At 51.1% G+C, this 17,709-nt stretch overlaps 3 protein-coding genes across 3 annotated transcripts; all 3 read right to left on the bottom strand.

Moving 5' to 3' along the window:
* Positions 1 to 138: 138 nt before the first annotated feature.
* Positions 139 to 2,516, bottom strand: LOC137895494 (oocyte zinc finger protein XlCOF6-like). Its single transcript, XM_068740969.1, has 3 exons — positions 2,406 to 2,516; positions 1,739 to 1,826; positions 139 to 1,658 (listed from the first exon to the last, which is right to left on the bottom strand). Exons 1-3 carry the CDS (start codon positions 2,514 to 2,516, stop codon positions 139 to 141), a joined length of 1,719 nt encoding a protein of 572 aa, XP_068597070.1.
* Positions 2,517 to 3,400: 884 nt separating this feature from the next.
* Positions 3,401 to 13,803, bottom strand: acss1 (acyl-CoA synthetase short chain family member 1). Its single transcript, XM_068740968.1, has 14 exons — positions 13,485 to 13,803; positions 11,869 to 11,965; positions 11,523 to 11,722; positions 9,986 to 10,161; positions 8,945 to 9,097; positions 8,003 to 8,150; positions 7,139 to 7,276; positions 6,755 to 6,847; positions 5,740 to 5,852; positions 4,863 to 4,989; positions 4,667 to 4,794; positions 4,396 to 4,459; positions 3,733 to 3,854; positions 3,401 to 3,604 (listed from the first exon to the last, which is right to left on the bottom strand). The coding sequence occupies exons 1-14, from the start codon at positions 13,801 to 13,803 to the stop codon at positions 3,401 to 3,403; spliced, it is 2,082 nt and encodes a 693-aa protein (XP_068597069.1).
* An 880-nt stretch (positions 13,804 to 14,683) lies between these two features.
* LOC137896239 (oocyte zinc finger protein XlCOF6-like) lies at positions 14,684 to 16,886 on the bottom strand. Its single transcript, XM_068741769.1, has 5 exons — positions 16,711 to 16,886; positions 16,348 to 16,420; positions 16,194 to 16,258; positions 16,058 to 16,118; positions 14,684 to 15,910 (listed from the first exon to the last, which is right to left on the bottom strand). The coding sequence occupies exons 1-5, from the start codon at positions 16,837 to 16,839 to the stop codon at positions 14,757 to 14,759; spliced, it is 1,482 nt and encodes a 493-aa protein (XP_068597870.1). The 5' UTR covers positions 16,840 to 16,886; the 3' UTR covers positions 14,684 to 14,756.
* Positions 16,887 to 17,709: the final 823 nt, after the last annotated feature.

Raw genomic sequence — 17,709 nt, 5'->3', positions numbered from 1 at the left:
GTTTTAGTCCCCGGTCTGTGGTCAGGTTGTTCATAGTAACGTTACGTAGTTGTGTGTATATCATCGAAATATAAAATCATTTAAATATATATAAACTGGAGATTCCTCATTTTAAGCAACAAACTTTAAAACATTTTTTTAATGAACTTTATTCATTGGACGGTTGGACAGCGGCTCCGGTTGGACAGCGGCTCCGGTTGGACAGCGGTCCCGGTTGGACAGCGGTCCCAGTTGGACAGCGGTCCCAGTTGGACAGCGATGCTGCCGGAGGCTCCGGGCGGAGCTGAAGCTCCGGCTGCAGGCGGGGCAGCTGAAGCCCTTCTGCGCCCCCTTGTGGACCCGCCCGTGCGTCTTCAGGTTGCTCTTCTGGCTGAACTTCTTCCCGCAGACGTCGCACTCGAAGGGTTTCTCCCCGCTGTGGACCCGGTGGTGCCGGACCAGGTTCTGCGACACGCTGAAGTTCTTCCCGCAGACCTCGCACACGTAGGGCTTCTCCCCGCTGTGCGTGCGCCCGTGGAGCCTCCTGCTGGCCGGCGTGGAGAACGTCTTGTGACACTGCGAGCAGCCGAACGGCTTCCCCTCGGAGTGGCTGCGGCGGTGCACCTTCAGGTAGCTCGGCGAGCTGTAGCCACGCCCACACACGTCACAGGCCAACGCCTTGCCGCCGGCGTGACGCTGCAGGTGATCCTTCAGGGTCTGAGCGTTGCTGAAGTTCTTCCCGCACTCGGGGCAGGCGTGAGCTTCCCGCCCGCCGTGGGTCAGCCGGTGGCGTCTGAGCGCCGCGGCGGAGGAGACGCTTTTGCCGCAGTCGGCGCAGGCGTGCGGTTTGACGCCGGCGTGGTGCTGCTCGTGGAGCCGCAGCGCGCTCCGCTGTCTGAAGCCCTTCCCGCAGGCTTCGCATATGAAGGCCCACTCGCCGCTGTGCACGGCGCCGTGCACCTTCAGGTGCGCAGCCTGCGTGAAGCCGCGGCCGCACACGCCGCAGCGGAAGGGGCGGCGCCCGGAGTGGATCAGGCCGTGGCGCCGCAGGTTGGCCGCCACGCTGAAGCGCTTCCCGCAGGCGTCGCAGCCGAAGCGCTTCTCTCCGGTGTGGACGCGGCGGTGAACCGACAGGCCGCCGCGGCTGGAGAAGCGCTTCCTGCACAGCTCGCAGGCGTGAGGCCGCTCCCCCGTGTGCGTCCTCAGGTGAGCGGCGAGGCCGCCCCGCTGGCCGAACGCCTTCCTGCACACGCCGCAGGCGAACGGCCTCTGTCCTCTGTGGACGGTCAGCTGATGGACGCGGACGCTGCGGCGCGCCGTGAAGCCCTTCTGGCACGCGGGACACTTAAAGGGCTTGTCCTGCAGGTGGACCCGCCGGTGGGCCGACAGGTAGCTGCGTTTGGGGAACTCCTTCCCACACGCCGCGCACCTGAACCGGGCGCCAGTTTTTTGACGGGTCAGTCGATGCTCCCGGAGGCAGCACGTCGCCGCCAGCTCCTCGCCACCGGCGGGACAGGTGACGGGCCGCTGTCCCCCGTGGACCCGCAGGCGGGCGCTCTGTCCGCGGCTCGGCCGAAGGGTCCGATCCGATTGGCTGCTTTCATCTGATTGATGGTCGGACTGAGAGTCTTTTTCAGCTGGGAGAGGGGCGGAGTCCCGCTCAGGTTTGCTGACGCCATCTGCAGAGAGGAAGTCATTTAGAGGAGGAGAAAATGGACGCCATGACACTAGCGTGATGCTAACACGACGTAGCTCTCACCGTCACGCTCCTGGTTCTCCTCCAGCAGCCTCCTCAGCTCCTGCAGGAGAGACGCACAGAGTCTCCTCAGCAGGGAAGGCAGCTGCTGCTGAAACACACGAAGGTGAGACGCTTTAGGTCGTTAAACCGGATCAGAACCGGGTCGGACTGACCCACGAACCGGGCTCCGGGTCGGACTGACCCACGAACCGGGCTCCGGGTCGGACTGACCTACGAACCGGGCCTAACTAATAACTAAACTAGCTAGCGAGGACCCAACAGACCTAAAGCATGAATCAGAAATCTTCCCTTTCAGAATAACTTAAATCTTATTTTTTTACTTTGGTGAATTAACACACGAACCACGTGAATTCCGCACCAACGGATGATCCAAAAGAACCGGACCGAGATCTGACAGAGAGCTGAAGATGAAGATGATCCAGCTGGTTTCCGCCTGCAGCACTGATTCTGATTGGTTCTCCTTACAACAACGTCATCACGTCACTGGTTGACCTTCCTTTACGGCGGCAGAGATCTCTCTGACGTGTCTGGGTTCATGACTCCAGTCTCTTTGTGTATGTAATAAAACTGTGTTAGAGTCAAACGATGACCCAAAACATCAGATTTTAACTCGCGGTCGGTTCCGTGAAACCGGAAACGACCACGCAGCGAACAGCCGGGGCTTTACCTCCGTCTCTTCTTCGGGTGTTTCTCCGAGTCGCTCGCAGATCTCACGCCCCGCCGTCAGCACAAACTCCTCCAAGATGGCGGACACGACCCGCTGCAGGCGCCACGACATTCCGGCAAACGACCGTCAAAAAGGTTTCACAAGAAAATAAAAACCAGACACGAAGGATCTTTCTGCGTTGACGTCAATGTGACGACATCACAGAGCGGTTTACGACACCTGACAAAACACTGACGGCAATTTTTCGACGACTCTATTGATGTTATGTCGCCCTCTGCCGGCCGGAGTACAGAAACACAAGTAAATGAAGCCATGAAATATTCTGCTGTTCTTTACTGAGATTTAAATCAAACAGACTGACAGCAGAGTTTTATCAATAAAGTTTATTTGCACATAAATCAACTGTCAAAAAATTATTCGAGCTTTAAACAACAAATCTATCAAATCTGTTTCAAAATAGGAATCTGCTCAGAATGAAATAAAAAACAGATTAAAAAAATTCTAATTTGATTCAAAAATGTCTTAAGATTAACTCTCTATCTTATTCAATAGAATTTGTATTATTATTATATCTTCAGTAAAATGATTCAATAAATCTTTTGTGATTAAAAGAGTGTACATAAAATCAGACTCATATCAGAACTCCATCAGAACTCCGAGTCGTCCTTAAATGACTAAGTCGTTAAGTAAGGACCAGCTTAGTTCTATCAGTTGTAGGAGGCGGGGCTTATATTCAACATGTAACGTTGGGCCAGCAGGTGCAACAAACACTGAATTCAAACGTTTCCTGAGGGCGGGGCTTCATCCCAGCAGTGAGGTAAAGGACCAGCGGAGGTTGATCGGGTTGAAAGTCCACGAGGAGTTTATGGGAAATGTGACTGAGCAGCAGCAGCATGGGATTGTGGGTAAACCGGGGTGTGATGTCAGAACAGGTCAACCTGATGATCTTGTTTGTACCTGAGGACCTGCTTGTCCCTGCCCACTTCCTTCCTGTGTTATACAGCAGCTTGTCCTCCTCCTCCTCTTCCTCCTCCTCCCTGCTTCCTGTACTGCTCGTGGGTGTCAATGATCTCCTTGACAACAGACGGGTCGTCCAGAGTCGACACGTCTCCGAGGTCTTCGGTGGTCTCCATGGCAACGTTCCTCAGGATACGCCGCATAATCTTCCCGGAGCGAGTCTTTGGAAGTCGCTTCACAACCTGAGACACAAATAGCAGGAAATACTGAGTCCTGATTGGCTGACAGGTGAGCTCAGCACCTTTGGTGACATTTCAAAGTGTGTGGAGAACTGTGTTGGCATGGAAACCAGATGTGGGCGGAGCCTCACTAGGAAGTGATCCGGGATGGCGTATTTGGCGATCTTGGTGGCGACGAGTTCTCTGAGCTGCTGGAGGACGGCGGCGCCGTCGTCAGCAAATTCCTCCTTCAGAACCACGAAGGCGAACGGCACTGGAAGCACAATGATTGGACAAAAGGGGCGCGTTTGATTGGCTGTTCTAGCCTCATGATCAGGTCAGGTGATAGGAGACAGGCTTCGTCCACCCTGCCATTTCTTTGCCCCCGATCCTTCTCTCTCTCTTTCCTATCTAGCTCCAGTGTCGCTGGATTGATCAATAGTCGCAGGGAGACCCCCCCCCACCCCTCCAGTAATTCTTATCCTGCGTTTCAAGTCTACTGCCGCACCAGCAGGAGGCAGCAATGTGCTAGAAATCAAACTTAACTTCCTGCGTCTCAAGACCATAACATAACTTCATTGTTATGATTAGCAAATAATAGAAGAACAAACTAACCTTAGAAATATCAGCAATAAATAATCAACAATCAAATTATGTAAATATAACTACGGAATCGTTTTCTTTCTTTGCTCAGCTCACTGGCGGGGCAATAAGGAAGGATCTTACCCTTCTTTATTGCCCCGCCCTAGCTGTAGACCTTTATTTTGAAGGCTCTGACAGAAACAAACACGAGTTTGTGTGTTCTTCTGACTCACCTTCTCCTTTAATGTCATGTGGAACTCCGATAACAGCTGTTTCTGGAACAGCTGGATGCTCATCCTGCAAAACGATGAATCAAAAGCAGTTTTCAGCCGAAGCCAAATTTAGACATAAAACAAGATCTTCTAATTCTTAATCCAGTCAGATTAAAGCCCAGAAACACTCTGATAATTACTACTATTGTTAACTCAAGTAGTATAAACCATGTCGCCCTGAACCTGAACCACTGCTAACGCTACTGACTAGCATTAGCATCAGGATTCCCACCAGAGCGTCCTCTATCTCCGCCGTGCCGAGGCGATGGCCGCTGACGTTGATGACGTCATCCATCCGGCCCGTTATCTGGTAGTAGCCGTCCTCTGAGCGGTACGCGCCGTCCCCGGTGAAGTAACAACCTGACAAACAGACATTCAGCTCACAGCCCGGAATCCTGAAGCCATTCGTGGGTTTCAGCGCCACTGACCAGGATACGGTTTCAGGTAGGCCTCGGTGAACCTCTGGTGGTCTCCGTAGATGGTCCGGGCCATCCCGGGCCATGGCTGACTCAAACACAGCGCCCCGCCGACGTCGTTACCGGCCAGACGCTCACCCTTTAAACGCACGGCGCAATAAGAAGAGCTGGACACAGTTGCTAAGCTACGTAGCGGCTGTTAGCATGCGTTCAGGCTAACTCTCTGGACTGTGAGGAGGACATGAACGCGCCGCAGACAGAAATTAAACTTGATCATATTTTGCTTAAAGAAATATGATTAGTCTCACAAAATATGTCCCAGATGCTAACTTTGTGTCGTTAGCTATAACAATGATAGCATTGGATGAACACGTTAGCTTTAGCCTTTACTTTGATAACCCTAGCTTGAGTAGCATCTCTTTGTAATTGTGGTTTCCGGTGGACTCTTGTCCAATCGGCTTCAGGTGTCCAACCATCAAGCTGCGTCTCGTTAACCTTTGACCTCTAGATGTAGCAGGTCAAAGAAGCTTTCGAGTGACTCTCCCATCCTCAGTTTAATCTTTGACGGCAGCAGCTGCTAGCTTTGATGAAGCGACTTTCAGGCGCTGTAATCTGCAGACGCTCGAGGTTTCTCATCATCGCCGGTTACTGACGTAGATTAGATTAGATTAGATTAGATTAGGCCTTCTTCGGTTTCACAGAGGAGGTCGGGGTCACTTTCACTCCAATCCTCCGGTCCCAAACTGCCACGGGACCACTAATGAACCCAGACGCTTTTCATTTGTTTAAATCCGGCGAGGAGACCGGATCCAGATTAACGCCGCGTGCCGCTCTCGTGGTCGTACTGCAACGTCACAAGCACAGTGCTGAATGTTGTGTTTGGGGTCACCGTCTCTCCCATGAGCACCGGCTGGATGCCGAAGAACGGCCTCATCGCCATCGTCGGGATGATGGGAGCGCCTTCCTCAGCGGGGCGGGGGGCGATGCAGATCCCGCCGGTCTCTGGGGACAGGAGAACAATGAACAGACTCGGGCCGGTGGTGCGTTCAAGGACAACTGGGTTTGCTCCAGAAATATTTAACCACAGCAGCAGACGACCCGGCTGATTGTGAATTCACGTCATGGAACTTTTACTGTTGATATAATTCACCAGTCCTGACAGCGCCCCCTAGAGGCATCCACAGCGTTGTATTTCCTATTAATGACACAAGAGGGTGTGGATCGGACCGGTGGAGCAAGCTGCTCGCGTTCTTTTCATGTTCTGTGTTCTTTACAAAAACGACGCTTCCTTGTTCTTGTCTAACACGTGATTGAGCTATCCAATCAGAAGCTTTCCTGCACATCTGGAGAGGACAGGTGTGCCTGTTCTTTTAAGCCCGGCTCTGAACTCAACCGACACATCAGAACTTTTAAACACGCAAATAAGAAAGTCATCCTCTGGAGCGAGTCGCCTCATTCAGCCAGCAACAGTTACATCCGTCTGCCACCAGGGGGCGGAAGCTGCTCCTACACAAAGAGTTAATTTCCTTTAATTTCTTAATTTATTGGGACTCTCTTTGGTTTAAAGGGAAGCAGCAGCTGGCAGAGAGTTTACCGTCTGATTCAGAAGGAATTGGGTCACTGATCCTCCGCGGGCTTTGATCTTAGTTCATTTCCAGCACAGCCGTACGCGTTCTGCTGCTAATCAGCGAGTCAGCGGTTCGGTCCGGAGAACCGAACGGATCAGCAGTCAGAACCGCCGGCCGGGACGAGGAACGTTCGGGTTCCTGATCGCGGATCCTAACGAGATGAACCCGAAGAAGACGAGGAGTTTGGTCGGTCGGTCGGTCGGTCGGTCAGTTGGTCGGTCGGTCGGTCCGTTGGTCGGTCGGTCGGTCCGTTGGTCGGTCGGTCGGTCGTCTCACCTGTCTGCCACCATGTATCCACTAAAGGACATCTTCCGTCTCCAACCACGCTGTGGAACCAGTGCCAGGCCTCATGGTTGATGGGCTCACCCACTACGCACACACGCACACGCACACACACACACACGCGCACACACACACACGCACACACACACACACACAGTGGGTTATGATGCATTGACGGCGTACGGACCCGTCCAGTCCGGTCTGAAGCTGATAACTGATGGAAGAACAGAACATCATCAGCAAAGAAAGAAACTAATCTTCAGTCTGACTGTCCAGAGTCCAGCCTGAGGTCACGCCTGAGGTCACGCTTGAGGTCACGCCTGTCGTTTAGCACGCGACCGTGCGACTCATTCAAACATGCCAGGACGATCATGTGACCTGATCCGAGCGTCTTCAGGGACGAGCGGTCGTACTTCTTCACCCAGCCGTCGTCATACTTCAGCAGCAGCCGCAGAGCCGTCGGGGCGCCGTAGAACTGATTGATCCGGAGACGCTGGACCATCTCCCAATACCGGCCTGAAGGACAGGCACGCACACGCACGCACACGCACGCACACACACACACATCAACACTGATCCCGCTCGCTCGCCTCCTCCGGTCTCGGTTTGATCTCGATCCGGATCAAACTGGACTCCGGATTCTACAGCGACACTTCTCAGTTTGCGAATTTCTGTCTCAGTCCAACAAACAGGTCAAAGGTCACGTCCACATTGCTGAGACTAAAAGGTCACATGACCTTCCTGTCGGATCAGAGATGCAGAGAGTAAACCCACGTTAACGGCGTTAATGAGTAACCCAACGCTGGCGAGACGCTCCCTCAGTTCGGCGCTACGCCGGGCCGCAGGACCGCTGACCTCAGCAAGGCACCACGTAGCACGTATGCTAATTTAACCTTTAACCTTTACTCCATCAGGAGAAGCCCACGAGGTTTAAAATGTCTTCCACAGGAGACGCGTGGAAGTCAACGTAGAAGTGAATAAAAATCGTCCCGACGACGTCAATCGTCTCGATCTACAGTCGCTGGACCCGCCATGCGGGTCACCGGGTCACCGGGTCGCCGGGTCGCCGGGTCACCGGGCCGCCGGGATTTAAGGTTGGCGACGGATCGAAGAGCTTTGTGGTCGATAGAGTCCAGGAACTGGAACCACTGAGAAGACGCAAGCAGGTCGGAACCATGAGCCCGATCCAGAACCGACCCGAATGGGCGCCCCATCGATTACAAGAGCTCTTCGGGCTCTTACCTGGGTTTGGGTAAACAGGTGTGCTCTCAAACAGGACTGTGGTGGCGCCGTTGCACAGAGGACCGTAAACCACGTAGCTGTGTCCCGTTATCCAGCCGACGTCCGCCACGCAGCCGAACACGTCCCCGTCCCGGTAGTCAAAGACGTACTGAAGACATGACATACTTAAACTGTACCTGGTACTTAAACTACACCTGCTACTTAAACTACACCAGGTACTTAAACTACACCTGCTACTTAAACTACACCAGGTACTTAAACTACACAAGGTACTTAAACTACACCTGCTACTTAAACTACACCTGCTACTTAAACTACACCAGGTACTTAAACTACACCTGCTACTTAAACTACACCAGGTACTTAAACTACACCAGGTACTTAAACTACACCTGCTACTTAAACTACACAAGGTACTTAAACTACACCTGCTACTCAAACTACTTAATCTACATTTATTCATATACGTATACTAAATTTTTCTTCATACTTAAATACTTTTAAAAGTGTATTTCACTATTTCTTTAGTTGTTCTTTTTACTTGGTATTTGCTGCTGCTGATTTCACTCCATCAAATTCAGTAAAAACTTAATGAAGTGATTTCTTCCAGTTCAGTGGGGTCTCCTAGCAACGCCTCCTCCCTCTCTCTATTGCAGTGTCTCTCGCCCTGTTCCCGGGCTTCGAGCCATCCCTCCTTGTGTTTTCCAGATAAAGGCGTTTTTGTTCTGTTGCACACCCCCCCCCCCCCAACAAAAACCAAAACCAAACAGTAAGCCGCTTTAGAAATTAGCACTGATAAATATTTGGCAGTGGGGGGGGGGGGGGGGGGGTCCCCTCGTCTCCTATAGGACCTAGGACAAACATCCCGTTGTGTGACTTCTCTTCTTCCTCAATTAAACCCCAACAGACAAAAACAGGTCCAGCTCTTTAGAATCCACGCACCTGGTGGGTCAGTGAAGTATACAGCAGGTACCCGGCCTGCGTGTGAACGATGCCTTTCGGTTTCCCGGTACTTCCTGAGGTGTAGAGAAGAAACAGAAGATCCTCGCTGTCCATCGCCTCCGGAGGACAAACCGGAGACTGAGAGGTCATGAACTACGAGATAGGACACATAACTGTAGTACAAATACCACTGTTGCGGCTTCCTTTCCTGCTTTAGCCGCTGAGAGGTGTGTTGGGTCCTGCGTATTTATCCGACGCGCTAAAATGTCCGTACAGAGACGCGGAATCCTGGATGCGTTCACGGGTGGATTTATTTGAGGCACAAGTACGGCGGTACTGGCGATGAACAAAGTCCGAAAGGTATATTGCACGGATGAATAATGGATCGGTGAAATGAACCATGGAATACAGACAAAGCGTACAAAAGGTGTGTAAAAGCGGTCAACAAAAGTTACGGCTACCCAACCGCCTCTCCCCTAGCTCCGTGTCCCCGGTGAGTGCGCACCTTTAAACCTCATACACGCCCACACGCACACACCCACGGGCACACCCACTCCCAAGCTATACTCACATTCACCACACGGGGCAGCCGACACACACATGCATTCGGTGCCCACCATACCTGTCTTCTACAACGACTAATACTGATACTACTAGGTCAAGGTCAAATTTATTTATATAGCACATTTAAATATCTAAAGTTTACCAAAGTATTGTACTATATAAAGAAATACAACTATAAAATAGAAAAATAACATTATTAAATATAAATATTACAGTATAATAAGCACAAAACCCAATAAGCAGACCATATAAAAGTACTACTACTCTACTACTACTACTAGTATACTACTACTACTACTAACACACTAATACTATACTACTACTACTAGTATACTACTACTAACACACTAATACTATACTACTACTACTAGTATACTACTACGAACACACTATTACTATACTGGTACTACTAGTATACTACTACGAACACACTAATACCATACTGGTACTGCTACTACGTGGTCCCGGATGTCTCACCTGCTCCAGGGGGACGTCCAGGTGTCCCATCGCTGCAGGGTTTTTGGTTCTCTGGCTGACGAAGACGTGTTGGACAGTCGGGCAGCTCCTCACCGCCGCGTCCACCGTGGACTTCAGTGGGAGGAGACGCCCCCCCCTCACACCTTCGTTACAGGTGACCACGGCTTTGCACCGAGCTGTCAACACAGCAGACGCCAGTTTATTCACACAAATCAGACACAAACACTCGGGCCAGTTTGTCCTGACGGCCCTGAACGCACCTTCAACGCTTTATGAGCTGCTGTAAACTGATTTAAGATCAATAACTAATAACTGATAAACATAAACTTGGACTCAGCCAGTATCAGCTGACGCCTGGCTCCGCCCCCCGTCATGGCTGCTGCTCCAGGCGCTCGGCCAGCTGTTGGAACGACATGGTTGGGTTGGATTGTTCCCAAAACAAGACGTCGTTGATTCTCTGACCTTTCATGACCCGCAGGAACGGGAGGCGGGGCTAAGCTTCCTGCTGGTTCGACCTTCAAAAACTCCTCTTTGAACTGGACTGAGTTCTGAAAGCAGCCGTTTATAGCAGAACCAGAATTTAGTTCACGGTCACTGAGATTCTGATGGATCCGATCTGAAGGTTCGTCAGTGACATCATTAACTAACCTATAACGATGACATCATTAACTAACCTATAAAGACATCATTAACTAACCTATAATGACATCATTAGCTAACCTATAACGATGACATCATTAACTAACCTATAAAGACATCATTAACTAACCTATAATGACATCATTAACTAACCTATAATGACATCATTAACTAACCTATAACGATGACATCATTAACTAACCTATAATGACATCATTAACTAACCTATAACGACATCATTAACTAACCTATAATGACATCATTAACTAACCTATAACGATGACATCATTAACTAACCTATAATGACATCATTAACTAACCTATAATGACATCATTAACTAACCTATAACGATGACATCATTAACTAACCTATAATGATTAACTAACCTATAATGACATCATTAACTAACCTATAACAATTACATCATTAACTAACCTATAACAATGACATCATTAACTAACCTATAAAGACATCATTAACTAACCTATAACGATGACATCATTAACTAACCTATAACGATGACATCATTAACTAACCTATAACGATGACATCATTAACTAACCTATAATGACATCATTAACTAACCTATAATGACATCATTAACTAACCTATAACGATGACATCATTAACTAACCTATAATGACATCATTAACTAACCTATAATGACATCATTAACTAACCTATAATGACATCATTAACTAACCTGTAACGATGACATCATTAACTAACCTATAATGACATCATTAACTAACCTATAACGATGACATCATTAACTAACCTTTGGGGGCGGAGACTTCCTGTTTGTCTGTGTGATGTCACTCCCGCGTCCGGGCCGCCCGGCACCGGACCGGCACCGGACCGGGACTAGACGCCGGACGGAACATTTCTCTGACTCACCGTCCTGGATCCGCCCGGCCAGCGCCTCCGAGCTGAAGCCGGCGAACACCACCGTGTGCACCGCGCCAATGCGCGCGCACGCCAACATGGCCGCCGCCGCCAGCGGCGACACGGGCATGTAGACGGCCACCCTGTCCCCCTTCTGGATCCCGTGGCTTTTGAGGGTGTTGGCGAGGCGGCATGTGGTCTCCAGCAGCTCCCTGTCGGGCAGGGAACAGGAAGTGGGTGCTGATTGGTCGACGATGGATCAATCTTTGTCACACTAAAGCATGATCTACAGGGCGGGGCGGTGTCGGACGGCGGTCGGATACACACCGGCGTCGTCTGCGTAGAGCATCGCTCCTACCTGTAGGTGACCTTCACTTCGGTTCCGGGCTCGTCCCGCTCCCAGATCAGCGCCACTCGGTCCGGGTGCGTCTCCACGTGGACGTCCAGACAGTTCACTGAGACATCAAAGCGCCAGTCACATGACCTCACTAGAACCATCACCGTCACATGACCTCACTAGAACCATCACACGACCTCACTAGAACCATCACATGACCTCACTAGAACCATCACCGTCACACGACCTCACTAGAACCATCACACGACCTCACTAGAACCATCACACGACCTCACTAGAACCATCACAGTCACATGACCTCACTAGAACCATCAAAGTCACATGACCTCACTAGAACCATCACCGTCACACAACCTCACTAGAACCATCACAGTCACATGACCTCACTAGAACCATCACCGTCACATGACCTCACTAGAACCATCACACGACCTCACTAGAACCATCACATGACCTCACTAGAACCATCACCGTCACACGACCTCACTAGAACCATCACACGACCTCACTAGAACCATCACACGACCTCACTAGAACCATCACACGACCTCACTAGAACCATCACATGACCTCACTAGAACCATCACAGTCACATGACCTCACTAGAACCATCAAAGTCACATGACCTCACTAGAACCATCACCGTCACACAACCTCACTAGAACCATCACAGTCACATGACCTCACTAGAACCATCACATGACCTCACTAGAACCATCACAGTCACATGACCTCACTAGAACCATCACAGTCACACGACCCTGTTTATTCTATTCGTCTGTTCTTTTAAAAGATTCTGTCAATCAGTGATATTGATTCAGATCAATATCTGATGAGCGTTTCGGCTGACCGGAGGGACAGAGTTCTGAGCCCGGTGGAACCCGCATTGATTCTGAATGGATTGATGGTCCTGATTGTGTCTGGGATTATTGACGGGCTCCGATCATTATTGGATCACGATTGGATTATTATCGGACAAACGGGATGAAGACGCGAAACCGCTGGACGGTAGTAGTAATACTAGTAGTAATATTAATACTCGTATTTTTTTTATTAAACTCAAATATATAAATACAGTATATTAACTCATTGAGCGCCACCGTTTCCACACAGAATATTCTTTACTCAGATCAGGTGGAGCTGCAGATATTACTGATTATATACAATATAATAAATATAATCATTTACCTCCTGCAGGGGGGGGGGGGGGGGGGGGGGGTTACAACCTGAGCGGAGGGTAGGAACTACTATGAAAAGTACTGCGATATGTGGGCTGGAACTCTGGACAGTCTACAAGAGGAACTTGAGCAATGTGCTAAAATTACTCCGTTTAAAAAAAGATGAAAGGAAATGGTTTTTCAAAAGTACAAACACGAGGAATAACGAAACAAGACCCAAGAAATACAAAGAGTATTTGTGTATGGTAGTCTGCGGACTCATACTGAGGTACACGCGTAGGTATTTGGGTGTTGCAGTAAAAGTAGTAAATATATTATTACGTGCCACGGGGCAGCGTTAAATACTTTTTTTTATGTTTTTGTTGTTGTTGTTTTGCGGAACATCCTCTCTTTGATCTCGTTATCCGCTGATCCTCCGCCCGTCGGTCCTTCTCTTACCGGAGACGTTGAGCTTCCCTCCCAGGAACCAGCTGATCTTCCCGGTGCCGAGCTCGCAGTCCCGGACGCGGCGGAACGGTTCCACCCAGCGGAGCCTGTCAACGGCGGCAGACCCCCAGAACCGATCCGGATCCGTGACCGAGAGCCGGTACAAGTCCCGGTGGGGAAGCCGGGACAGCTGGGAGCTCCAGGCGCCCGGTGGCGGCGGCGGCGGGGAGGACCGACACCGGTGACGTGCCGGTGCCGGTGCCGGTGCCGTGCAGCGGCTCAGGAGGGTTCGGAAGAGTCCAGTCGTCCTGGTAGTCTGAGCTGCAGCCATGTTGGTTCTGGTTCTGATCAGGTTCTGGATCAGGACCGAGACGTACCGCAACACGAGCCGTCTCAGGTGTCTCCAGGTACAGAAGACGGATCGGATAACCACGTGACCGCTGAACGTCTCGGGGCTTCAACATACATGAAGCGGAAGTGAGTCCAGCATTTGTTCGACTCGTGTTGGGCTCAGAACCGGAACTCTGGACCTCACAGTTCCGTCTCTGTCCGGTGAGACGCTAAAGGTGTTTACACACCTTTCACCGGGCGGCCACGCCCCTAATAGCCTTTAGGTTGGTCGAGTGTTTTGGACCACCTGAGCCTCCGTACTTTTTTACCGTGATCCGTCTTTAACCCGTCAGTGGGCGTGGCTCCATTCACCTGAGCGGCTCACCTTAAATGACCGACGTCAGGAACCACGTGACGTAAATGTTCTGTAAACATCTTCCACTCCAGCCTTCCTCGTCTTTGACCTTGAAGCTCCTCAGTTCAGTTCCGTTGGGCTGACCGGGTTCTGGACTAGACCGGGTCCAGGGCAGAACTACCATGAAGCGGTTCTGTGGGTCTGGGTTCGAGACCGGGTTCTGAAGCAGGGGGTCTGAGTGGTCCAGAGCAGAACTACCAGGTTCTCCAGTGGTCCGGTTCTGACGGACGCTGCCCCCTGCAGGTCACCTCATGACCCACAAAATGTTTTTCTCTCAAACTGACTGAAATAATTCCAATGATAATAAACAATAAACAAGCATTGATCTATTAATCTGCTTTCGTGTGGAATCTGTTAAGGAGATTAATTTACTGCAGCTGGAACCAGATTAGAGTTCTTTTGATGTCAGCAGGTGGAAGAGACAAACACTTTGATGCACACGAATAATCCCACCTTTGTTTGTTCGACAGGTTTCGTTTAATGGTAATCTGTAATCTGTAATCTAATGGTAAACACGAACCCATCGTCGCCGACGGAGGTCAGAGGTCGGGGGCGCTCCTCCGCTGCGCCTGCTTCAGGTGAGCTTTGGTCTGCAGGTGAGCCTTGAGGAAGGCGAGCAGCCGGAAGTGCTTGCCGCAGCATCCGCAGCTGTGGGGCGTGGCCCCGCCGTGGATGCTGCGGTGGCGGGCGAGGCTGGTGGCCAGGCTGAACGTTTTGGGGCACAGGGCGCACCTGTAGGGCCGCTCGCCGCTGTGGGCGTGCCCGTGGTCCCGGAGCAGCTCCCTCAACCGGTAGCTCTTCCCGCAGACGTCGCAGCGGAAGGGTTTCTCCCCGCTGTGGCTCCTCTGGTGAACCCTCAGCTGGGACGCGTTGGGGAACTTTTTGCCGCACACCCGGCAGGTGGCGCCGGCGCACCCGCCCGGCAGCTCGCCGGCGGGGAGCTCGTGGGCGTGTCTGCTGATCAGGTGGTTCTTCAGGCAGCGGTAGCTCTTACCGCAGACGGAGCACAGCTGGCGCTCGCCGCCGTGGGTCGCCTGGTGGCTGCGCAGGTTGGCCGCCTGCGTGAAGCCCCGCCCACAGGTGGAGCACCGGTGAGGCCGCGCCTCCTGGTGCACCGCTTTGTGGCGCGTCAGGTGGCAGGCGTGGTAGAAGCTCTTCCCGCAGACGTCGCAGATGAACGTCTTGTCGAAGTGCGTCACGCGGTGCGTCTTCAGCACGCTGACGCAGGCGTAGCCCCGCCCACAGAGGTCACAGTGGCACGTCTTCTCGCCGGTGTGCCGCGCCTTCACGTGAAGGTCGCGGTGAGCTTTGTGGTTGAATCTCTTCGGGCAGTGGTCGCAGGCGTACGGCAAGAGGCCGTGCTGTTTGCTCTCATGCTCACGGAGCCTCAGCACGCCGTTAAACGTGGCGCCGCACGCCGAGCACGCCAGGTGAGACTTGGTCCGGTGATCGGAGAGGCGCTCCGAGGTGAGGAACAACATCCCGCACGGGACGCAGCGGTGGTGGCGTTCCGTCGTCTCGGCAGGCGGACGCAGCTTCCGGCTGTTGGCTCCGCCTCCTGCTGCTGAGGCGGCGCCCGGCGGCAGCGAGGATGGCCGAGCGTATTCGTGATCAAGAAGGTCCGCCTGCAGGAGAGCGGAGGTGGAGGAGGGCTCGCCGCCGGGCGTCGCCGCGTCTTCCGTTTCACTTTCACCTGAAGACAATATTTAACGTTAGGATTGATCTTCGAATCAGACGTTGTAGCTCCAAGTGTCCAGCGGGTGGCGATAGTAAACCTCGCGAGCTCATCAATATGCATATTGATTGACAGACAATGTGATGAACGGAGGAAGGCGCTCACGGTTAGCATTAGCATCGACCTGCGGCGGCAGCGACGCACACTGTGAGCCGACGGCAGCGCTCTGTAAAACAGAAGAACGCGTTGAGTTCAAAGCCCGCAGGACGGTTCTGATGTCATCACGGATTCAGAGACTGACCCCCGTCAGGATGTAGGCGGGGGCCGAGGGGCGTGCCGAGGGGGGGCGCTCAACGCCGGCCTCACCTGGAACACACAACGACACACCAAGACGTTGCATTGCGTGCTTAAATGGGGGATCACAGAGCTGGCAGCGCCATCCCAGCAGCGCTCACCCGCCGGCGTCGTCACGGCAACCGCCTTCAGGACTTTGTCCACAGCTTCGTCCACCAGACAGGTCAGGACCACCTGAAGGACGAAGGCCACGTTAAAGACGGAGATGCCAGCGCTCACCTGTCGACACTCGAATACGGTTTAACATGGAGGCGACTCAAAGACAAAGTTGTGCAGTTTTATTCTGCGTCTCACAACAGGAAGTGACGCAGGTTTAGCCATGAATATTCTGATTTATGGTGTCATAAACTAGTTAAAACCGCGAAAACACACAAATCAAAGTATTCAGCACAAACTTCAGACTCCGCTCCGGAGCGCTAAGGGTTAACGTTAGCCTTTAGCTAAAGTTAGCTGCGCTAGCTTACGTCGGTTTCCAGGTTTGGTGTCGTAAAGGAAACTTTCTCTGCCGCGGTAAAGACCTCCCGGACCACCGCCCGGGCCAGGCCGTTCATGATGAGCGTGAGTTCGTGTTTGAAAGTGACCAAATCGATCATATTTACGAATTTAATCACCGGCCAGCTTCGGAAACACAAAAAGCTAAAGTCACGGACAGCGTGCCGGAAGTGACGTGTGTGTCGTGACCAACTTCCGGTTTCTGTAAAGCGTTGGAAATCATTTAAATGTGTCATAGAACTGTTTTCACCACAATATTCAAGTATGTCTACGATAAATAATACTTTTAATTTTATTCAACATGACTTGAGGAGTTTTTATGTTCTGTGTGGGTTTCCTCCATAAACACACAATTTAGGTGAATTGATGACTCCAAATTGTCCGTAGGTGTGAGTGGTCATCTGTCTGTTTTACCCAAACCCTGTCACAGATAGTTCGTACAAGTGTCTGCTAACTGAGTTAACTTGTGGAGAAAGTGTAGAATATGTCTCCTTTAATGATTTGATAGGCCTTGATGTGCCTGCATTCAGATATCTGCAGTGTTTATGTTGCTTCAAAAGGTCAGAATAGAAAATACAGTGAGTTCCAAAAATAGTTTTTTATTCACCATATGTGTGATGAATCAACTTTTAAAATATTGCATTTAAATTACATTCATTCACAGCCTCTGTGAGGCCAATCAGCACAGACAAAATATGAAACACACAAAAAATAATTAAACATTAATAAGTCTCTTATGCCCCCCCCCCCTAATATCAAAGGATATAGAACATAGTCTCAGGTAATACACTAATAAACACACAGACAGACAAAATCATTTACATCATCCTGAAACGACCTCAGTCGGGTTCTCCATCCAATCAGCACAGAGAATTCATTACCAGGAGAATTTAAGTTCATTTTGATTAAAAATAAATATTCATTAGCGCAATAAAATATCAACCGTCGGCTAATCCTGCCGTTTATTAGCA

This window comes from Brachionichthys hirsutus, chromosome 7 (assembly GCF_040956055.1).
Source record: "Brachionichthys hirsutus isolate HB-005 chromosome 7, CSIRO-AGI_Bhir_v1, whole genome shotgun sequence".
Taxonomy (NCBI): Eukaryota; Metazoa; Chordata; class Actinopteri; order Lophiiformes; family Brachionichthyidae; genus Brachionichthys; species Brachionichthys hirsutus.
This window is presented reverse-complemented; position numbering and strand designations above follow the sequence as displayed.

Bases quoted from the DNA above. Each gene is read 5' to 3' on its own strand.
- LOC137895494 (XM_068740969.1), bottom strand. From the start codon at position 2,516: ATGTCGTGGCGCCTGCAGCGGGTCGTGTCCGCCATCTTGGAGGAGTTT. The intron at 1,827-2,405 runs GTAAAGCCCCGG...CGTGTGTTTCAG, and splicing joins CACCCGAAGAAGAGACGGAG to CAGCAGCTGCCTTCCCTGCT. The intron at 1,659-1,738 runs GTGAGAGCTACG...TCCTCTCTGCAG, and splicing joins GGAGAACCAGGAGCGTGACG to ATGGCGTCAGCAAACCTGAG.
- LOC137896239 (XM_068741769.1), bottom strand. From the start codon at position 16,839: ATGATCGATTTGGTCACTTTCAAACACGAACTCACGCTCATCATGAAC. The intron at 16,119-16,193 runs GTCAGTCTCTGA...TCTGTTTTACAG, and splicing joins CCGCCTACATCCTGACGGGG to AGCGCTGCCGTCGGCTCACA. The intron at 15,911-16,057 runs GTGAGCGCCTTC...TATTGTCTTCAG, and splicing joins GGTCGATGCTAATGCTAACC to GTGAAAGTGAAACGGAAGAC.
- acss1 (XM_068740968.1), bottom strand. From the start codon at position 13,803: ATGGCTGCAGCTCAGACTACCAGGACGACTGGACTCTTCCGAACCCTC. The intron at 8,151-8,944 runs GTGCGTGGATTC...TCATGTCTTCAG, and splicing joins ATACTTCACTGACCCACCAG to TACGTCTTTGACTACCGGGA. The intron at 6,848-7,138 runs GTCACATGATCG...GTGTGTGCGTAG, and splicing joins CCTGAAGACGCTCGGATCAG to TGGGTGAGCCCATCAACCAT.